General features: G+C 44.4%; 1 protein-coding gene across 1 annotated transcript in view; it reads right to left on the bottom strand.

Moving 5' to 3' along the window:
• Positions 1-20,594, bottom strand: part of ABCC5 (ATP binding cassette subfamily C member 5) — a 72,809-nt gene that overhangs the window by 15,963 nt on the left and 36,252 nt on the right. Inside the window, exons 9-22 of the mRNA XM_016218062.2 lie at positions 20,291-20,439; positions 19,759-19,866; positions 16,050-16,406; positions 12,364-12,435; positions 11,265-11,389; positions 11,073-11,145; positions 9,257-9,460; positions 8,274-8,417; positions 6,340-6,442; positions 4,011-4,195; positions 3,230-3,376; positions 2,798-2,927; positions 1,288-1,441; positions 1,070-1,198 (exon numbers count right to left, since the gene is read on the bottom strand). Of these exons, the coding sequence (XP_016073548.2) occupies positions 1,070-1,198; positions 1,288-1,441; positions 2,798-2,927; positions 3,230-3,376; positions 4,011-4,195; positions 6,340-6,442; positions 8,274-8,417; positions 9,257-9,460; positions 11,073-11,145; positions 11,265-11,389; positions 12,364-12,435; positions 16,050-16,406; positions 19,759-19,866; positions 20,291-20,439 (2,080 nt within the window). The remainder of the gene's footprint in view (positions 1-1,069; positions 1,199-1,287; positions 1,442-2,797; positions 2,928-3,229; positions 3,377-4,010; positions 4,196-6,339; positions 6,443-8,273; positions 8,418-9,256; positions 9,461-11,072; positions 11,146-11,264; positions 11,390-12,363; positions 12,436-16,049; positions 16,407-19,758; positions 19,867-20,290; positions 20,440-20,594) is intronic.

The raw sequence follows: 20,594 nt of genomic DNA, 5'->3' as shown, positions 1-20,594 counted from the left end.
CACACACACACACACAGTATATTTTAATCTTTTTCATTGAAAGTTAAGGTTATTTTTCTCAGTTATCTAACCTAATCTTTTTACTCTAGATTTTTTAAAAATAAATTAATTACTTAATTTTTGGAATAGACAATATATGCATAGGACAGACTATTTAAAAGGTACAAAAGTTTTACCATGAAAAGTCAGTTTTTCTCCTGCCCATTCTTCAGCTGCTCCATTCCCCTCTCCAGCGACAACTACTAGTTTCCTGTATATCCTTTCAGAGATATTCTAAATGTTATATATACAAACACACTTAAAAGGGAGAATAGACCTGGCTGCTGATCTCAATGGTTAGAGCGTCAGCCTAAGTACCAAAGGGTTGCAGGTCTGATCCCTGGCTCTGGTCAGGGCACATGCGGGAGGCAACCAATCGATGTGCCTCTCTCACATTGATGTCTCTCTCTCCCTCTCACCCCTCCCTCCCTCTCTCTAAAAATCAATGGAAAAAATATCCTTGAGTGAGGATTAACAAAAAATTAAAATTAAAAAAAAAAGGGAGAACAGCACACACACACATCAGTACCTTGTTCTTTCACTAATATATTTTACAAGTCATTTGGTATCAGTGCCTTTAGAGCTCCCTTGTGTTTTTTAAGGGCCACATAATATTCCACTCAATGAATGTACCATAGCTCCTTTAACCAGCCCTCTGTGAAGGACTTTAAGTTAGTTCCAATCTCTTGTTAATATAAATCTCCACAATGACTATCTAGGTACATAAATGTCTCATATAAACAATATTTAACTACTAAATAAAATGTCAGTCTAATATCAATGACTATCATTGACTGTTCAAAAAAACCCACAAAACTTCATCAAATACGGTCACTCAGGACCAAAAGCCAATAGACTCCAAATGTGTGTTTTTGTCCACCAAGCAAGTGAATTTTAATCAGAGACAATTAAATCACTAGTGATGATCTTTATAATCCCCTATTCTGACCAAGAAAGGTCTCTTGGACTCTGACTCAATTCAGGGATGCTGGCTCCTCTTTGAGCCCTCTGGCCCTGCTTCAGCACTAACCTGTGCAGAAACTCCTGCCCCTTGTTGTAGGCGTGGATGGTGGCAAGGCCCTGTATGCTGGATGTGATGTGAGAGAGGAAAGGCGACTGCGTGATATTGTCCAGACGCTTCAGCTCCCGAATCAGGACCCTGGCGAGAGAATGAGTTCTGTGTCAGAGGGCAGGCAGCAACTCTGGCTCCATCCTCTGCCCTGGAAGACACGAACCCTTCCTCTTTACCTGGACACAATGTGCAGAGCTGCAAAGAGGATGATGAGGGGTGCCACTGCCACCAGGAACCATGGGAAAACCCCTGCGATCATCCCAACACAGAAGAACACCAGAATGACATTTTGGATGAACATCTCAGCCTGGAAGGGCAAGCGCACATCGACTGGGAAAACCATAAAGAAATGTGTCAGGCTGTGGGGATCCACAAACAGGAAAAATGGAACCAAAAATTAAACAGAAAACAAAAAGATATTCCTCAAAATCCTATCTGAAATTTGTGTGTTGTCTTTTAAACAGACTGATCAAAGAAAAATCTAGAAACCTGGCTGCTCTGATTTTCCTTGTCCCAAGAAAATGTAAGTATTCTTTCTTCCCTATGTCCTCTTTTCAGTTCACTATGCTGCCCAAACCCTTTAAACATTTCCCCCTTTACAAAGTAATATATGCTTGTTGTAAAACATTTTGAAAATAAATATGCAAAAAAAGAGTACACATATCTTTATTCCTACCAAAAACAATGAACTGCTGTTAACATTTAAGAAAATTTTCATCATGGAAATTTTTAAACATACACAAAAGTCAAAAGAGTATAGAAACTCAAACAATTATCAACAATTTCCTCATCTCCTTTTTGGCTACTAACCCCGCTACCTTTTTTTGGAGGGGAGGGGATTAGAGTATTTTCATGCAAATCCCAGATACATTGATACTACTGATTTTTAAAAATTTCAGTCTTTTCTCAGTTTGTGTGTGTGTGTGTTTAGCAGAAATGGGATCATGTCGTGCATCAGTTCTGTGTATCAGTGATGGTTTTGAGGCTTTACTATCTCTGGCTATGGCTTTACACTGCTTATCAACATCTGAAATGAACTCCTTCTAGGCAGCACAGTGCAGTAAAAACATTAGCTCTGGGGTCAAAAGGACCTGGGCTCAATTCCCACTCTGTTGTCTAATAGCTGCGCAACCTTGGGCAAGTTATTTAACCTTTCTAGGCATCAGCTTTCTCATGTATTCAACGGGTGAAACAATACCCACCTCATAGGGCTGCTGTGAGGACCAGGACAAGGCATGTAGAACATTCAGCACCCAGTAAGCCCTCAATAAATGGCAGGTGGCATTACTAATAGTCTGGGCACTGGGGAGTATTTCAGTTCTGGTGCTGGCACAGCCCATGCAGCACTCAGAAAACCTGTCAGAGGCTGTACGTGTCCAGAAAGCAGTGAACTACCCCTAAAATAAATATATGTTTTGGAACCTCAGATGCCCCTGATCCAAAGCCTTTACACTAACTCAATCTTCTGAATTTGTTTTCAGGTTAGATCAAGTGAAAACTTAGAAGGTGAAAAATCAGATGGGTCCTTCGCCTAAATATAAGTTGCAACCTGGAGAAAATGGCAAAATGAAAATGTTCCTGATACAAACACCAGCAGCCACAGTGCTTTCAGAATGTAAGGCTGGTCGACCTGCGTTATCGGGGAACGTCCTCTAGAAGACTGGAGGACACAGTGGCGAGAAATACCTTCATCCATGTCTCTGGAAAACCTGTTGAGAATCCTCCCCGTGGGGGTAGTGTCAAAAAACTTCATGGGGCTTCGAAGGATCCTTCGGAAAAGCTCGTCATGGAGCCGGGAGGAGGCTCGAAGTGTGCCCTACGGAGCAGAGCACAAAGTGATCAAGGCCCATAGACCCGGGGACTCAAGCAGGCTCAGTCCCTACTTCACAAGCCACAACTCCACAGGACATCCACTCCCAAAACTGGAGAAGGGCACATGGCCCTGGAGGAGTGAGGTGCCTAATGGGAAAAGTCTGAGGCTCCAGGGATACAGGTCACACCCGTGGAGGCTACTGTGCCTCGAAGGAGCTCCCTCCTCAGAATGAACCCAGGAGAGGCCATGCCGAAGCCTGGCCACAGCCAGCAGGGTGAGCAGGAGCAGAGGTGACCGCGGCATACCTTGACAAAGACCACTCCTCGAACAGCCTTCAGGAGCAGCATGACGGCCATGGAGAGGGCGTAGACGCCGGCATAGTATTGCATGTGAGGGTGATCCTTCATGCTGCTGCTCACCAAGGTCCTGTTCCCGTGAGTCACTGTGCTGTTCTGTTTGGAGGCAAGGCTCTGTGAGGCAGGGCGCCTGAGGACTGCCAAGAACCCTGCTCAGGGCCACTCTCGGCTCAAGGGGAGGGTACAGGACACGGACTGTGGGACCTGGTGTGGCAAACACAAGGCGGGCTTTGCCTCTTCCTTCTCTCCTTTCTGATGGAGGAGGGCAGGCAGCCCGCAGGTGTGCCACTGATAAGCGCTGCCACTTCTTGAGTTGGTCAGGGAGCTACTATCATGTGAGGTTACGTTAGGGACTCATCTTTTTCATCCTGGGTGACCCTTGCTCATTGCGTCTTTTAATAAAAAACTAGTTTCCTCAGACTGATGCATCTCAGTGGGAAGGCGGGGGTGGGTGGGTGGGGATAGATTAACCTAAGAAGTTATATGCATATATGCATAACTCAAGGACACAGGCAATGATGTGGGGAAGGCCTGGGGGGGTGCAGGTGGATGCGGGGTGGAGGGGATCAATGGAGGGGAAAAGGGGGGTATATCTGTAATATTTTCAACAATAAAGATACATTTAAAAAATCAAAAAACACCAAACTAGTTTCCTTAAGAATGGCTAGGGAACATGGAGAGATGGCCATGTTCTTAGACATATAATTTTCCCATTAATGAGTAACCTTACCCCGCTTCCTTCCTTGATCCAATAACCCAACCACCAGTTGCTGAAGGCAGTACTGCCCACATTCAACACGAAGAGGGATATGATGAACAGGAAAGCCAGGGGGCCCCCGGCAGCCTGGATGTAGACACCGTACACTGACCATGGCACTGAACCCTGCCCCTTCTCTTCCGCTTGCACCAGCTGCCCTAGGTAAGAAAAAAGCAACATGAACTCAGAAGAAAAAAGCTACTTTTCCAAAACAAAGTCACCTATAGAAGAGCAAAATTAAAGACAGCCTATAGTTCCACAGGGCTCTAGATCAGAATTATTTCCTTTTTATCAGAAGCATTCATTCATCCATTTGACATTTACTAAGCACCTCCTATAAGAAGGCCCAGGATGAGGCCCTAGAACAGTAAAAACGAGTAAGATCAGGTCCCTGCTCCTGAGATCTGCCTGAGGATAATTCCACGGTCTAGGAGAACAGACAGATAAATAACACAAAATTCTGATAAAATGTGTTAAATGCAATGCTAGAGCTACATGCAGGGCAGCCTGGGAACACCCAGGGGGGTTTCAGGAAAGACTTTATGTGTAGTCCATATTGCACCTCAAAGGTAAGCCAGAGTCGGCCAAGTAGGGAAACAATAGGCAGATGAGATACTGTTAGCAGCCACACAGAGGTGGGGAAACACCAAGCCAGCACAGCTGGAACATTGTGTGTGCCAGCAGAGTGGCCAGGATCAGGTGGATTAGGCCAGCTGTGCTGTCAGAGGTGTTTGAATGTTATCCTTCAGACAAGAACTTGGCACGAGAATGGGCTACAGGGTTGTGCAGATTTGACTCCTAGCCCTATTGGGCTAGATGGGCCTGAGATGGCCAGTCCAGTCACCTCTAGAAGCAAGCAGCTCTTCCATGCATCCGTGTCCCACACAAATAATGGCATTTTTCCACATCAGGAAAAAGATTAGAAAACAATGCTTTGAAAATGGAAGGAGGCCACTGTAAGGCTCCATGTAGGAAGGTGAGCTGGTTGGTCTCCTGTTTTCAACTATGTCTCCCAGCTGTCTGCATGGAGGAGAGACGGCAGTAACACTAGGTGCACAATGATAAAGGCCAGAACCAGGGTCATGGCAGTAAGGACGGCCGTGAATTCAGTAGGACATGGTGATTGCTGCAGGGAGAGAGAAAAGATTTAAGGATCGCTCCTAGGGGCTCCCTGGTGTAGGTAGGTGGTTGATGCTAAGTGACTGATGCTGACGTAAGAAATACAGAGAAAAAGCCCTACAGGAAACCTCTTTTTCTTCACCATACATCTTTAATTATCTTGGAACAACACATGGGCCAGGAGTACTTTAGCAGTTGAGTCCCCAGGCTAGCAGCTCTGTAGATAAGAACAATGCTTTATAAGGACATTCTGGTTTTTTTGTACTGCCTCGGGCAGGAACTGACAGATACCTCAGGCTTCTGTTCAGTATTTAGTGTGTGTGAGTGAGCTATCCTAACTCACACCTGAATTCAAAACTGACGCCTGGTTTATTAAAAGAAAGAAAAGAGGCAGGGAGTGGTAGATCCGGATGGTCAGCTCCTAATACCAAACACCTGCTGCAGTTTTAAGACCAAGGAAGTGAAAACAGTGGCAAACCCAGGATCCAAAACCTGATTCAAAACCTCAGGTGAGGAGGTGACACGACAGAAAGAGAGCTTTAAAATAGGACGGCATTCTTTTGGCGAGGGGCAGGAGTACAAACTGACATGCACCTTAAAATTCACCAAGATGAAAACATCTGGAATATTATAAATTGCTTTTCTAATTCCCAAGATTTGTTTCAGTTGACTAAGAGAAAGTGTTGAAAGAACAGGACTCTAGATGGGGAAAGTCGGGTGGGAAAAACCCTAGGTGTAATTTCACCATAGGTGTGGGGCAATCTCCGAGGAGTGTACCACTCTAACAGGGAGCTATTGAGAACACAAGCATTCCTGGAGCTGGACCGCTTCTGCCCTGGTTGGCACTGACTTTTAAAGGGCAGAGGTGAATCGAGGAAGGACGGGTATGCCTCTACCCTTTTTTCATACTCACGATGACTCAGCTATGATTACCTATACCTGACCCCGCCCCCTCCCGAGTAGGAAAAGATAGGATCAAGGGCCATTCTTACTGCCTTGGTTTGTTTAAGCAAACAGAAGGAGCCTCATGGTCTCCTGATATTACATAAGAATTGTGTTATTCCAGCAGTATAAGGGGAGATACTCTACAACACACAGTGTTATCAAACATCATGAATTACCACATGGCATAATTTCTGATAAACTTTAATGACAAATTTAAAATCTCAAAAAAGGTCATTACCTTCCTCGGGCTTCACTGCCTTCTCCTTCTTTACTGATCCTGTTTTAGGACCCTTGTCTTGTGACTTCTTCTGTGAGCCACTGGTTTCCTTTTTTGAATTAATCTAATATTTAAAAAAAAAAAAGTGTCTCCATTTATGATATGGCCATTCAGAAAAATGTCCACAAGACATATGAGAGAGTATACCATAACAGGGAGCTATTGAGAACACAAGCATTCATCTATCAAGCTGCTGCTTTATTCAAAAGAGATACATTCAACTTCTTAAAAGGGCCACCTAAAACTCATTTCTCAACTCCTTCAGTCTTTGAGATCTGGGTTCCTACCCTCTTATTCTATTGACATTGCTCTTCCCAAAGTCATGGAAGACCTTAACTCTTTCATGTTTTCATCCACTCCAACTTGTCCAAAGCATTAAGGCTGAGGTCATTTCCATTCCTCCCACCTCTGATCCGAAATCACTAAATAAAAGCACAGAGCCGACCATTTCCCACTGCTACCACAGGATATCCTCAAACCTCTCCATCTGGTTTTGTAAGACCTCCACGTTCTGCCCAAGCCCAGCTGTAAATTCCTCTCCCATTCCTGGGGCTCCTACTCTCACACCACACTGGATTTCCTGCCATTCTTTATATCACTGTGAATCAATATTGGTTCTTCACTTGGAACGCCCCTCCCTTTGTCCCAATGTAGTCACAGTTGTCTCCCTTCAAACAAATTCAAATCTTACACCCTCCCTAAGGTTAACTCGTGTCCGAACGTTGCTGACAGTTCACGAGATAACTCGTATCTGCACTTACATTAATTTAAGTCATTTTAAACAGCTTGCTGACCCATCAGGACAGAAAAGTAGCTGGCCACATGGGCAAGTTCTGGCTCGAAACATTAGCAAGCTGCTTAACTTTCCCGATCTTCCATTTCCTCAGCTGTAAAAGTGAGGGATAATCGTACTTTGCTACAGAGCTTTATTTAAATAATAAAATAGGATGACATCTATGAAGTGCCTAATCTAGGAACTGGGACATAGTAGTTGTTAGTTAATGAGTGCCAACTCAGCAGCCAGGACTCCCTGGATCATTTTCAAACGTATGCCACGATTAATTTCTCTTCCCTGGGTCCTTATTCACTTGTTTATTGAAAAAGGAGCTTCATATGCTTCAGCCAGGATTGATGGAGTTTTTGAAACTAAACTATGACTGAACAACGAACACATTGTGGACCCTGTAAAAAAAAAAATCTAACCGAAAGTAACCTCACAGGGTGATCTAAACATTAAAATTCCTAACTAGGCAGGTCACAGTGGGTAGTGATGCCCCAGGCCCACAACTTCTGTGTAAAAGGTTGTCAAAGCCCTGTCCGTCGTTCTCATGCATCTAGATTAACAAACCTCTAAATGCCAGAAATCAGTCTTTTCCCAGCCCCCTCTAAAGCTTAACTACCCTCAAGAGAGCACATCCTCTTGTTAACTGTCATCTAATCTAATCTCTGCCTTGCATTCTCCCACCTTCATGTAGCCTTCCTTATGTTCCCTTCTTAATTCCAAATGTATAAAGGAATCTGCAAACTGGCATTCCCCAGAGCACTTGAGACCTTGCTTCCCAGCAGTGTCATCAGTTTGGCTCAAACAAATTCATAAAAATTCTCTGCAGGTTTGGATGTTTCTTCCTTCGACAACACACAGAGCCCATGCTGTTCTCCTTGTCACTGCCTCATAAGTTCTCAGTGACAGAGTCCTTGGCTCACCAGCCCCACAATCCTGCTCTCCTAGAGTAGAACTAGTATGTGAACCAAAGCACAGCAGTCTGGTCATCAGAATATAGGACTCCGCCAATAAGACACAGGCACTGAATTCAGCTGAGGCCCGGCCATCATTCAGTAAGGTCAGGCCTCCCTTGATAGAAAGGAGATGCATACAAACGCCATATGACTCTTACCTCAATTGGGGGTGTCTCTCCCAGCAACAGGTTATTAAAAATGGTAGCATAATCACCATTTAGATTCATCAGTTCCTCATGGGTCCCCCTTTCTGTAATACAGCCCTCTTTCATGAAAATCACTTTGTCACAATCAGCCAGGTACTAGAGACAAAGGCAGGGAGAACATGGTGTTGATGATATTTGTGCAAATGCATCCAATCACTCATACCTTAGTCTAGCGGTCTTACCTGGGAGTGATTGAGCCCCCCAGAGGACATCTAGCAATATCTGGAGACACTGTTGGTTGTTACAATTGGGAGGACAGAGGCCAGGGATGCCTAGGACAGCCCCCCACATCAAAGAGATATGTGGCCCAAAATGTCAACAGTGCCAAGACTGAGAACTTCTGCTTTAGTTTATTGTGCCTTGTGATGTAGTTCCAAGTGCAGTTCCTCCAGTTTTTGACGTAAATCTACTGGTGGAGCCACAGGAACCTTGTATTAAACTTCATACCCTTTTACTACATTTCAAAGTACATACAATTAACTTTCTGCGGCAGAATGAGGGGGTTAACCCACAAACTTGACAACATATGCAAAGCAAATGGCAACATTCTTGAGCTGCTCTCCAAAGTGGCTGCTGAATGACAGAGGGAGAAGACCTTGTTTTCCCTAAACAGTCCCCACTGAAATCAACATGATGCTTTTCACACTATCTCAGACCCAAACTCTATTTTCAGCTTATCCCTTTTACTTACTAATTTACGTGCAGAAGCTAACATGCTCCAAAGATCTCTGATTCAGATAGCCACCTAGTACACTGGTACAACAAGCTTTATTGGTACAATGGGCCAGGCAGCTATTTGCTGAGAAAATGAATACCGATGGTTCCAAGAACTTCTAGGAGACCACAAAGGTACCTAAAAGGATCAAGCAGCCTTCCTCCGTCTCTGATTTCTCAAGCCACAGTGGGCAGCCTGGGGAAGGAAGAAAGCACCATACCTGTAGCTGGTGGGTAACAAACAGAACCGTCTTGGACTTGAGGTGCTTCTGGATAGCGCTGTTGAAGATGTGGTTGCCCACATGGGCATCTAAGGCACTGAGGGGGTCATCTAGGATGTAGATGTCCCGGTCACTATACAAGGCCCGGGCAAGGCTGATCCTTTGGCGCTGCCCACCACTCAGGTTGGTTCCTCGCTCGCCAATCTACAGGAACCCAGAAAGCATAGTGAAGTCGCCAGCTCAAGTCTAGAACTGAGCTTAGTGATCACCCCAGTGACCCCTCCTCTCCTCCACCCAAAGTGTCTCCTTCTACTGAATTCCCCACCTGGATGAGAGGCCACTATGACCCTCCAGGGCCCTCAAAGGAACTGGGGGAGTCAGCCCAGATGCCTCCTTCTCTCCCACAATCATCTGGTTACTAAGCAATCCTCATCTGGCCTTGCCACTCCCCCTGGACACCCCACTCCAGTCCATTCTCTGTGGGCAGAATGAGCTTTCCAAAACACAAAGCGACCATGTCTCACCCTTGCTTAAAACTCTTCAAGAGCCCTGAAGGATAGAATCGAAACAATCAAACATGGCATACAAAGCAGGTTCCCCAGCAGCTCTCAGCATCCATTGCCAACCCCCCTGGCACACCCTGGGATCTAAGCCATTTTAAATTGTGTGTATATTATAAACACACATGACTACTGTCATGCCTTTTCCCGAACTATGTCAGCTCAGTTCTGGCATCCTCTCCTCTGCAAAACCTCCTCTCGCTTTTCTTCACTAACACTCAAAAGAAAGGGGAAGCTTTTTCATTAGCTTGTTTTGTGCCTCATGTGTGGGTGTCCCATCTGCTCCAAGGTAAGCTTTCTCAGGGCGCAGGCTGTCTTATTCCTTTGTATTCCCAACACCCAAAAGTGTCTGCACATGCAGGTGGCACACAACAAGCACCTGATAAACATTACTAAGTGGACAAGTGAATATATCAATTGTCAAATGGTAATGGGCCCTGTAATTTTAAAAAGTCTTGTCCTTAAAAAAACATTTAGTTAATTCAAAGGTTTTCACGCTTGAGCAGGTATCAGAGTTACCTGCAGGGCTTATAAAAAGAGGTTGTTGGGCCCCGCCCCTAGAGTTTCTGATTCAGTAGGTCTGGAGAGGGGCATTTACGTTTCTAACAAGTTCCCAGTGTCACAGATGCTGCTGATCTGGCGATCTTGATCTGAAGGCAGTACTAATTCAACTATTTACCAAATCTGGTTTGAGAGATTTAACTAAAGTCAGCTGAATACAAGTGCCAGCCCCAGAGACCTCCAGGGCTGGTCATGGGAGATGTCTGAAGATTCAAAACACCAGTTCCAAAGACCCAGCTCTGGAAACTGCTCCAGGGCAGAAAGAACCAAAGAAAGAGGGATTTATGCAGCGGCCTCTTTCTTTCTAATGGAAGAGGGCTCTCTACAGACTGTATCTGAGCTGAGCAATGAGGCTGGCAGAATGAGGTTCAGGGAAGAAGCTCAATGTGCACATGCTTGACTCATGTTTTTAAAAATGAATACTGTAGAAAATATGAGCTCTGAACCAACAATGGGATTTTGTTTAAAATCCATCTATTTATATGCTTAAACAGGTAAGTCTTGACACTTGACACCCCTGCCCTAAGGCACAAATGCTTTCCAACATAAAGTCCTAGTGAAAGTGAACCTCACTGCGTAGGTTTTTTCCCCCATGCATTTAAGAGCCCTGGGAGGTGGCTCTGGTATAGCCCTGCCACCCTTCTCCCAGGATCCTCTGCTACATACATGCCCAATCAGGAGCAAAAGGCTTGTACCTCGGTCAGGTCACTGTTGGGGAGAATGGCCAGGTCAGGCCTCAGGCAGCAGCTGTTCAGCACGGAGTTGTATCTGAAGAACATAAAGAGATCCAGCATCAGAATGCGGCTGGAGCTGAGCCTGTGGCTTGGGCTGCCTTGCGTCTCACACAGCCAACACAGAAAGTATGACAGAAACCAAGCACTCCTTGCCTTTCTTCATCAAATTCCTTCCCAAAGAGGATGTTGTCTCTCAGAGAGGCATTGAGGATCCAGGCCTGCTGGGCCACGTAAGCGAAGGTTCCACTGACTGCAATGCTGCCCTCTAGAAGTGTCATCTGGGGAGACAGACACCATCCAATGGCATCAGAGTGCAAAACCATCATGCTAAGCCAACAGAACCCCCCACATTCCACAGTGAAGTTGAAAGTTTTGGAAATTTCCTTGGATGCTTTTTGGACCCAAAGTCATACCTCACCTTTGTTCCACAGAGAGCTGCAGCAGCAAAGAAAATCCAAGGTCTCCTTGCTTATGTGTGATGGGAGCCCAGCACAACTCAAGACTTGAATGAACCAACACTTCATTCAGCAACCTATGAGCTACTCTATATCTTTTCTTCCTAACTGCAAACTGTTTTAATTAAGGGAAGCACAAGAGGAAGGCCCTTTCAGAATCTTCTGGGGAGTATGCTGTAAGGATTTACAGCCTCAATTTCAGGACTGGCCAACTCATCTACAGAATTAATCCAGGCTATTGGATAGAGCAGCTGCTTGTGTAAAATGAGGACCAAAGGAAAAAAAATTCCAGTTCAACATCAACTAGTATTATAGAGTATCCATACAGTGATGGCAAACCCTCCCCTCCAACATGAAGAAACTACATGATGAGCCATTCACTTTGAATTGTGTTTTCAGTCATGGTAATTGATATGAATTGATTTATCCATTTTATCTTCTTTCAGGGTTCCTTTTGGGACTGACTGTTGACAATTTGTCTTGGGTGAGGGATGCTATAACTTGGAACAAAGTTTCAGTAACCAGCCTGTGTAGTTCTTACACATATAAGCTTGTCCTCTCAAATACTGTAATATACAGTGTATACATACAGGTGATCACTAAGCCCGCTTCCAGGCACAATGCTGTTTAGGGGTGGGAATGCAGTGGGGGTGGGGGGAGGGGAGATGCAGAGGAAGGGTTCATTTTGTTTCTAATTTTCCTGATTCTCTTCAGGAAATAAATTCATTTTTCCTGAGACCCTTGCTAAGCAGAGTTCAAAGAAGCAGAAAATGCCAAGGACAATAACAAAATCTTACCTGGCCTAAAATGGCTGAGATGAGAGAGGTTTTTCCACTTCCCACACTGCCACAGATTCCAACCAGCTTACCCTGGGAAAAAGCACAGAGCGATCGGGAAGGTCATCAAAGGACTACTGATCACTCATCTCCAGGGACTTCCTGTTTCTTTGAGGAAAAACACATTAACTACAGTTCATCAGTATGAAAACTGCCTCTCTTCTCTCTTTTCTCTTAACCTCTTTTCTCTCTTGTCAGCCACCTACTTCATAGGGTTTCTGTAGAGGTGCAGTAAGGTAGCAGATGTACAAGCTTATGGAAAAATTAAATATGCCACACACATTAAGGTATCCCATATCACTTTTAAAAAGACCCAGTCCCTTTCCTACTTTGCTGGTAATCTATGTTTTTTGATTGTTTATTTTGTTGTTGTTTTTGGAAGAGAGAACAGAACTCATTTTAAAAAGTTATTTTATTATTATTTTTTCCTCTAGGGCCTATAAATTATTTTCAATAAAAACTACGTTTATTGTTGCTTCCACTTTTCTATAAAACATTTCCGAGACTGGGGAATCTCTATACCATCAATCCCACATAAAAGTGAAAAACCAAGCCTATGATTAACTGAATATCCTCAGCCAAAATAATGTGTTCTCAATGGGCAGTGGTAAAAGTTCTCAAGAACAGAGAGATGATTTTAACAGGGCCTTTTGTTTAGCAGCCTTGTATTGGATGAAGTCTCACAGCAAAGGAAGGAATGAGGACTGGTGGGTAGAGAGCATGGATTCTGGAGGCAGATCAAGACATCATTTTGATCTGAATCCCAACTTCACTAGCACTTGACAATTGTTTACTCTTGGCCTTGTTGCTTAAACTAATACTGTCTCTCCCAATGGGCTTTGAACAACTTGAAGAAAGGAGTTATCCTTGTAGAACCAAGTACTTAATAAAAGTATGTGGGAAAAACAAAGTTTTTATATGGTCCAGGAGTTTGGAAGATTACAGTGTGGTAGTAATGAGAAGACCAAATCATGATTCAATCTCTGCTCAGGTCAGTTAGGTTTACACAAAGAAAACTCTGCTCTGATAACTGAATGGTGACTAAAGGAGACATCAATGAAGTAAGTGAGACATCAGAAGACATTAAGTTCCCTTCCCCTCCCTAAAGAGCAGGTGTCAGGAGAATTATGGTCTCTCTCTTCAAAGAGCTCAAGTTCTATGGGCTCTAAAGGGCAGAAGGAGGATCAGTAGAAAGTAGGAGAGTGAATTTCCACTATGAGGAATAATCCACTAATACAGAGCTGATTAGCAATGTGATAGAGCTGCCTCAATAATCACATCACTATTCAATAAGAAGCCTATTAAGAGCTAACTAAAGTTTGGAGGACTTGAATGCCCTCCGAACAACCACTAGTTGTTTCCAGTGGTCTCACCAAGGACCATCTCCCCATTTAGTTATAGCTTTCAAGAGCTGGGAGCTTTTCATTCTCCTGCAGTCCAGCTCTGGATCTGTGTGACATGCTTCTAGTCAGTTGCTCACTCGACATACACCACATTAGAACCCAGTACCCTCTACTTCCAGTGATGGAGGTAAACATTTCTTACCACCACCCTTGGTCCAAGGCACCCTAATGTTTCCCCTGGGTTAATGGTTCTCCTTGCTTCCTTCCTGTTTCCCTACATACTCTTCTGAATACAGAAGCTAGAATGTTTCTCTCCTACATAAGTCAGGCCACATTATTCTTCTGCTTCAAACCGTCAATGGCTTCTCTTTGCACTCAGAGTAAAGCCAAAGTTGTTGCAGGAGGCTCCAGCACCTCCCTCCCTCTCTGCCAGGGGCATCTGCTAGCTACTTTCTCCTGTGCTCAGTCTGTTCCAGTAATAGACCTCAGGGTCTCTGAGCTTCTGTTCCCTCTGCCAGGAATGCTCTTCTTCCCCAGATAGCCACATGACTCATTCCCTCACCCCTGCAGGTCTTTGCTCAAACAAGCCCTACCACCTTCTGACATACAATATACAGTAGTCTCCTCTATCTGCGGTTTCCTTTTCTGTGGTTTCAGTTACTTGTAGTCAACTGTGGTCCAAAAATATTAAATGGAAAATTCTGGAAATAAATAATTCCTAAGTTTCAAATAGTGTACCAATCTGACTACTGTGATGAGATCTCATACAGTCCTGCTCTGTCCTGCCCTGGATGTGAATCATCCCTTTGCCGAGAGGGTTTATGCTGTATGTGCTCCCTGCCCCTTAAGTCACTTAGCCGTCTGGTTATCAGATGGACTCAACTTAAACATGTTAAAGACCCGCTGTAAAGTGCTTCCTGTAAGTGAAATGGTGAAAATTCTCGACTTAAAGAAAAAAATTGTATGTAGAGGTTACTAAAATCTACGGTAAGAACAAATCTTCCACCCTTGTTATTGTGAATAAGGAAACAGAAATTCATGCTAGTTTTCCTGTTACACCTTAAACTGTAAAAGTTATGGCCACAAGTGCATGATATGCCTTAGTTAAGATAGAAGAGGCATTAAAGTTTTGGGCAGAAGACATGAACAGAAAACATAATCTGAATGACAGCAATGTGTTACACCAAAAGCACTGAGCTACATGAAGACTTCAGCAAGGGATCCCTGAAACAAGGGACACCAGCCATTGCCTGTAAGTAAGGGAGGGTTACACAGATTCAGGAATAGGTTTGGTCTGAAAAATATAAAAATTATTGGAGAAAGAGAGACCCACCTCATTTACATAACTTTTATTACAGTATAGGGCATAATTGCTCTATTTAATTAGTTATTATTATTAATCTCTTACTGTGCCTCATTTATATATTAAACTTTATCACAAGTATGTTTGTATAGGAAAAACCACTAGGGGTCAGCACTATCTGAGGGTTCATGAATTTACAGGGGGTCTTGGAACATAGCCCCCACTTGTTTACTGTCTGTCTTTGCCCACTAGAATGTAAGCTCCAAGAGGAGAGAAATTTTTGTCTGTTTGGTTTTCCCCCACTATATCCCAGCCCTACAACAGTGCCTGGCATAGGGTTGGTACTCAAAAATGGCTGTTAAATGGGTGAATGTATTACCACATCTGGGACCCTCTGAATGATGTAGCCCTCAACGTGGTGCTGGCTCCCAGTCATATTCTGTACTTTAAAAACCTTGAACCAGGAGTGTCTGTTCCAGCCACTTTTTAAAGGAGGGCCTCTGAGAGACTGCAGTCCTGTGCTGCCTGGGCTGTGATATCATATGCCATGCGATCCTTTACTTGCATTAAAAATAAACAATCACAACAGAATTGTCGATAATAACAACACTGAGAATACCTATTACATTCCAGGTTCCGTGTTGTGCACAGCCTAGTGATAATGAGAAGCTTACACAGAGTTATAATCACCAGAAACAATGATTACAGCTCACATACAACTACAATAACCAGAAATCTATTCAGGGCAAAATCTTGGAAAATCCACATGAATGCTTCATTTCCTTGCTTATAAAATGAGTATCTCATGAGACCAGTTGTTATTCATTTCTATTGTTAAACGCCTAAATATTCCCTTTAGAGTGGAGTTGGCCAAAATTGCTCATTGGTTCAAAATCACTCCCAGCCACAAAAGAACTTGGCTAAAAGGAAGGGCAGCTGCCTGCTCTTGCCAGAATAGACACCTGGTGGACAGACAGGGAGCGGGGAGGCTCAGCGGTTACCTCTTCGATTTCCAGGTCGATGCTGTACAGCGTCCTCTGCAGGCGGAGGCTCCCCAGGTAGATGTGCTTGCCCTCTTCCTCCTCGGGACTGGGCCGCTCGTCGCTGTCCAGGAGGAGGCGGCCCTTCTGCTCTGCCAGCGCCGCCTGGTGCTCGGTGTGCTCCAGCTGCCTCCCCTTCTCTTTCTTGCCCCTGGCAGCCCTCTTGTCTTTTTTCGTTTTGGGGGTCAGCTTGGGTGAGTTCTGGATACTGGAGTGGGAGGAGTCCCATGCCAAGGTGGCATTTTTCACCTCTATCTTGATGTGAGGACTGGCTGGCTTTTTCTTTATCATGTGAACCTCTTCCATCAGAAACAAACTCTGATAGGAGTTGTGAGAGAGGTGCAAAGATGAGACACTGGATCAAGACCAGGGAGACAAGCCTAGGGCGTACACTCACGCAGCAAAACACATCAGGCTATACAGTGGAAGGAAGCTGAAGGGCAAAAGGTAGCTCATTAGTGTAGCCCAACCTCAGGCCCAGCAAGAGGTCACGGGGGTGTGGGGACACCCTCAGCAGGGACAGGGGCCTTGTCAATGGCCTAACACTCCACACTATAATTACATGCCATAGCTTTTCATTTTCTACCAGTCTCATGTGACCAAAGGACATTTAACTTTAACTAGCCCATATGTGGGCCCTGTTCTCACCCATGGATTGCTGAGTAGCGGTGGGAAAATGCAAGCAGAAAAACCAAAGAGCATGCTGCTCTCCTACACAGACCCTCATCGCTCTGTTTCCCATCCAGACCGCTCCTGCAGAACCTCAAAGCCTGTGCGCTTCCCTCACCCATGTTTAGGGGGAGAGACTGACCTGAGATCATGACCAGGCCTAGTTTGCTCAGGTTAGAAAGAAGGGCCTAAAGTTTTGTTGACGGTAGAGCACACCTTCTTGCCAATAAGTTCTCATGTCTTCAGAATCCTGCCTTGGAACTTGAGAAAACTCAAACCACCAAAGGAATGGACTTGTGTGGAAGTGAAGGGTATCCCCTCAGAAACATCCTTGGGAAGAGAACGAAACTCCTTCCCCACACATTCCTGGAGTCCTACTGAGTTCTGTGAGGAAGAAAACTGGAAGGCTTGGAAAGCTAAGTGTTCCTGAAATCAGATCTGAAACACTGACCAGAATAAATCTCCGCCCATGACTCTGAACCCCTTCTGACAACTCCCTTAAACCAGTGGTCTTCTCTACAGAACAGTATCCCAATTGGAGTACCGATATGATAAAAACATATTTCTTAAATAAAAAAATTTTAAACATTAGAAAGTCTTTAGAGAAAAAATGATTTCTCAGGGTCAGAACTCTCCACTTAGTTACTGAGAACCCCTAACTAGTTTAAAGTGTGCAGGTGTTACTCAATCATCATACAATCCCCCTCCCCGAAAGCAAACCCTTTCTGCCAGATCCGAAACTCCTAAACTTGCTCTTTTCCTCCCTTAGATCGCCACACCTCCTATTTAATCCTACTCTCCAATCTTCCCAGAAGTGGCATGGTTCTAAATCTCCTAGATAAAAAGAAAACAAAAGAAATCTCCTAGATAATCTTCACACTTAGTCAACGTCAGGTTTAGTTCTGGGAAACAGCTGTTAGTTTCATTAGTTCAGAGCCTCCCTGAAAGACTGAGCTAAGAATAACTTGCAAATAGTCACCACCTTCACACAGTAAACCATACGCTGACGGGATTCCCATCACTGCTCTCCCCTAAAGAGTTACTAAAAGGACCTTTTAAACCTCAGCAGATTATTTAAAAAGGTGCTTGGGTCTCTAGTTTACACAGCTCCTTCCCCACATTTCCTTCCCACAGGCTCCGTGCAGCCCCGCACCCTCCCAGGAGGATTTCAGCTTCGGGTCACTCTGCCAGGAGGTGCTGAGTCGAAACACGTGAATTTATATCTACTCGGATTTGCACCCGCCAATACAACAGAATCTTAGAGATGCAGAAACCACAGACCTCAACTTTACAGCAGGACAACGACCATCGAAACACTACCCTCATTCCCCCTCGGGAGAATCAACTCAGAATGTACTTGTTAGGCAGAAGTGACTACGTGCAGGGCTGCCGGCGAACATACAGGATGATGGCAGATAAACAGTGAATAATTTGTCAGTGTAAGTATGTCCCATGCAATTATTAAACGGATGTTCTGTGCCTTTACTTGCTAAAGCTGGCAACCTTATACTGGTGACAGTCAGAAGAGTCACAGGGTCGCTTCTCACGGGCTTTCTACAGAGTGTCATCCTCCTAGGAGAAGGGGAGGGCAGAAGGAGGCTGGGGAGGAGGAGACTGCCAAGAGGAACAGGACAGAAAGGGACTGAAGTCTCATGGGGCACATAATAAAGCTGTGGCTGATTGTGCTTCCTTTATGAACTCTGAAGCTTCCTGAAAAGAGGAAGGAGCTACGATGAGAAAAGCCACTTGCTAATACAAGTCCTCTCTAGTAAGTGAAGGGAAGAGAGCTCTTGAGAAACAAGGGGAAAACAAATCTATACCACAAACTCCCATTTCTACATCCAAAATGTCACCAAATCCACTCACTAACAAGGAGGGGGACACACATCTATAGTCAAATCATTTTCCTTCTTCCCTGACTGGATATTGTGGGTTCAGCAAAATAAAGGTCTGGTTACAATTAGACCATTTCTTTTTATATGGTTCTGGCTCTTAGCCTTCTAGCAGCCAGGTTGGGGTGAGGGAGGGCAGGGGCTGGGGGTGCATTCTTAAACAAAATTCACCTAGTTAACCATAAACGAGTAGAATATAAAAAATCTTGGGAAGCTATTCTTCATTCTTCTTAAGAGGTAAACACAATTTGTTTTCTCCTGAACATCCAAGGTGATGATATTAATCCCTCCAACACCTGAGCCTCAAGCCTTCCAGCCACCAGCATTGCTTGTTTTACAGCAGGAGTGCAGGAGCTGCTCTGCAGTGGCTTTGCCAAGGAATCCCCGCCCATGCCGGTGCTGTTCCTTTTCTTTTTTTAAAGTATTAACCACTTTCAAATATCTACCTCCCTCCACCCTCCCAAATACACCTCCCTCTCACACCATGTATAGTATTATTATGGAGGCACAAAGAACACAGTCAGGGCATGACCAATAAACCACCCCAGAAAAACACCTGGTACTTCTGCATTCCTCAACATGATCTAGTTTTACAACTACCCCATGTCACTGGAGTCCCTGCATCATGAGTGGCAACCACAGGCCAGGAAAAGGAAAGTATCAAAAACGGCTTAGCATACTGACCAATCAAAATGAGGGTAGCATTTTGGTAGAGGTAGACGGTAGGTCAAGGTGAGAAAAAGCTGATAGTCACCTGACAGTTTTGATCCTCTAGGTTTGAATCATTTAAGGGCTCTGTAAGTTACAACATACATCCATGTCGGGTCCAGGCAGAGGGACTAGCTCTCAAGAGAAATACTGAAATACAGGGGACCCAAAACTAGGGGGGCCATCTACAGAAGGTAAAAATTCATTTATGTGAAAAGGTAACTAGTTCCTTCCCTTAAGTCAGTCTCCACTGGCCCCTTTCTTACCAACCTGCCAAAAGTCTAAAGCTGAACAAAAGCCGAATGCAGCCAGCCTGTGTGCCTGTGTGGCCTACTGGGACAAAGGCAGCAGTCAGTTTTGCCAGGGACGCTCCTGACGTGGAGGAGAGGGGAGCCACTTACCTTAAATCTGTCGACAGCAACTGATGCTTCTGAGAGGGATTTTACTGAGAACGGAGTTACTTTCAAAGCAAAAGTCATGGAATTGAAGACAGTCACCACTGTGAAAGCCTAAAAAGAAGAATAAGAAGAAAAGGAGCCTGACTAGCCTATTCAACCAAAATCATAAGAAATCATCAATTTCCCTTCAATTTAAGGAAGGATATACAACTTGACTGTCAAATGTTGGCATGAATCAGATACCTTTTTTTTAAAGGTAGAGTTTTTATGAGTCCTTCCATTAAATTTTGCAGTAAGTCTAAACCACAGGATGATCTATATTCTTAGAATTAAACCCAAAGTCAAGTTGACTAAACACAACCCATCCATTATTTATGCATTAGGGCTGAATCTTCACTCTTCCACTTTCTCGGCTTCATCACAAAAAAAATACCTTCTGATTATTAGGCAAACTCCAAAATCCAGAAACAAGAGGACCAGAGCACCTCTGTAGGTGGTACTTCTAGATTTCCCCAAGCCCTGAGGGCTCACTGACCTGTGCCGCCGTGAGATCGAAACCCAGGGTCATGTGAACTGAGAATGTCACCACACTGGCGATCACCATCACAATGGGAGCCACACCAACGGTGATGCTCTGAAAGTACCCAGCTTTTTCCAATATCCGTCGCTCCTCCTCTCGTATTTCTAAGAACAAAAAGGAAGCCAATTTCTAAAAAGCAAGCCAAAAGAAACCTGCAACATTGCTCCTCTGCCACCAAGTAAAGCTCGGAAGGTCTTCAGGCACAAGTTTTAAAATGGCCCTTTAGCCTGGCCAGTGCAGCTCAGTGGTTGAACATCAA

The sequence above is a fragment of the Miniopterus natalensis genome, chromosome 6 (genome assembly GCF_054644295.1).
Source record: "Miniopterus natalensis isolate mMinNat1 chromosome 6, mMinNat1.hap1, whole genome shotgun sequence".
Lineage (NCBI taxonomy): Eukaryota > Metazoa > Chordata > Mammalia > Chiroptera > Miniopteridae > Miniopterus > Miniopterus natalensis.
The sequence above is the reverse complement of the archived record's forward strand: the minus strand, read 5'-3'. Positions and strand labels throughout refer to the sequence as shown.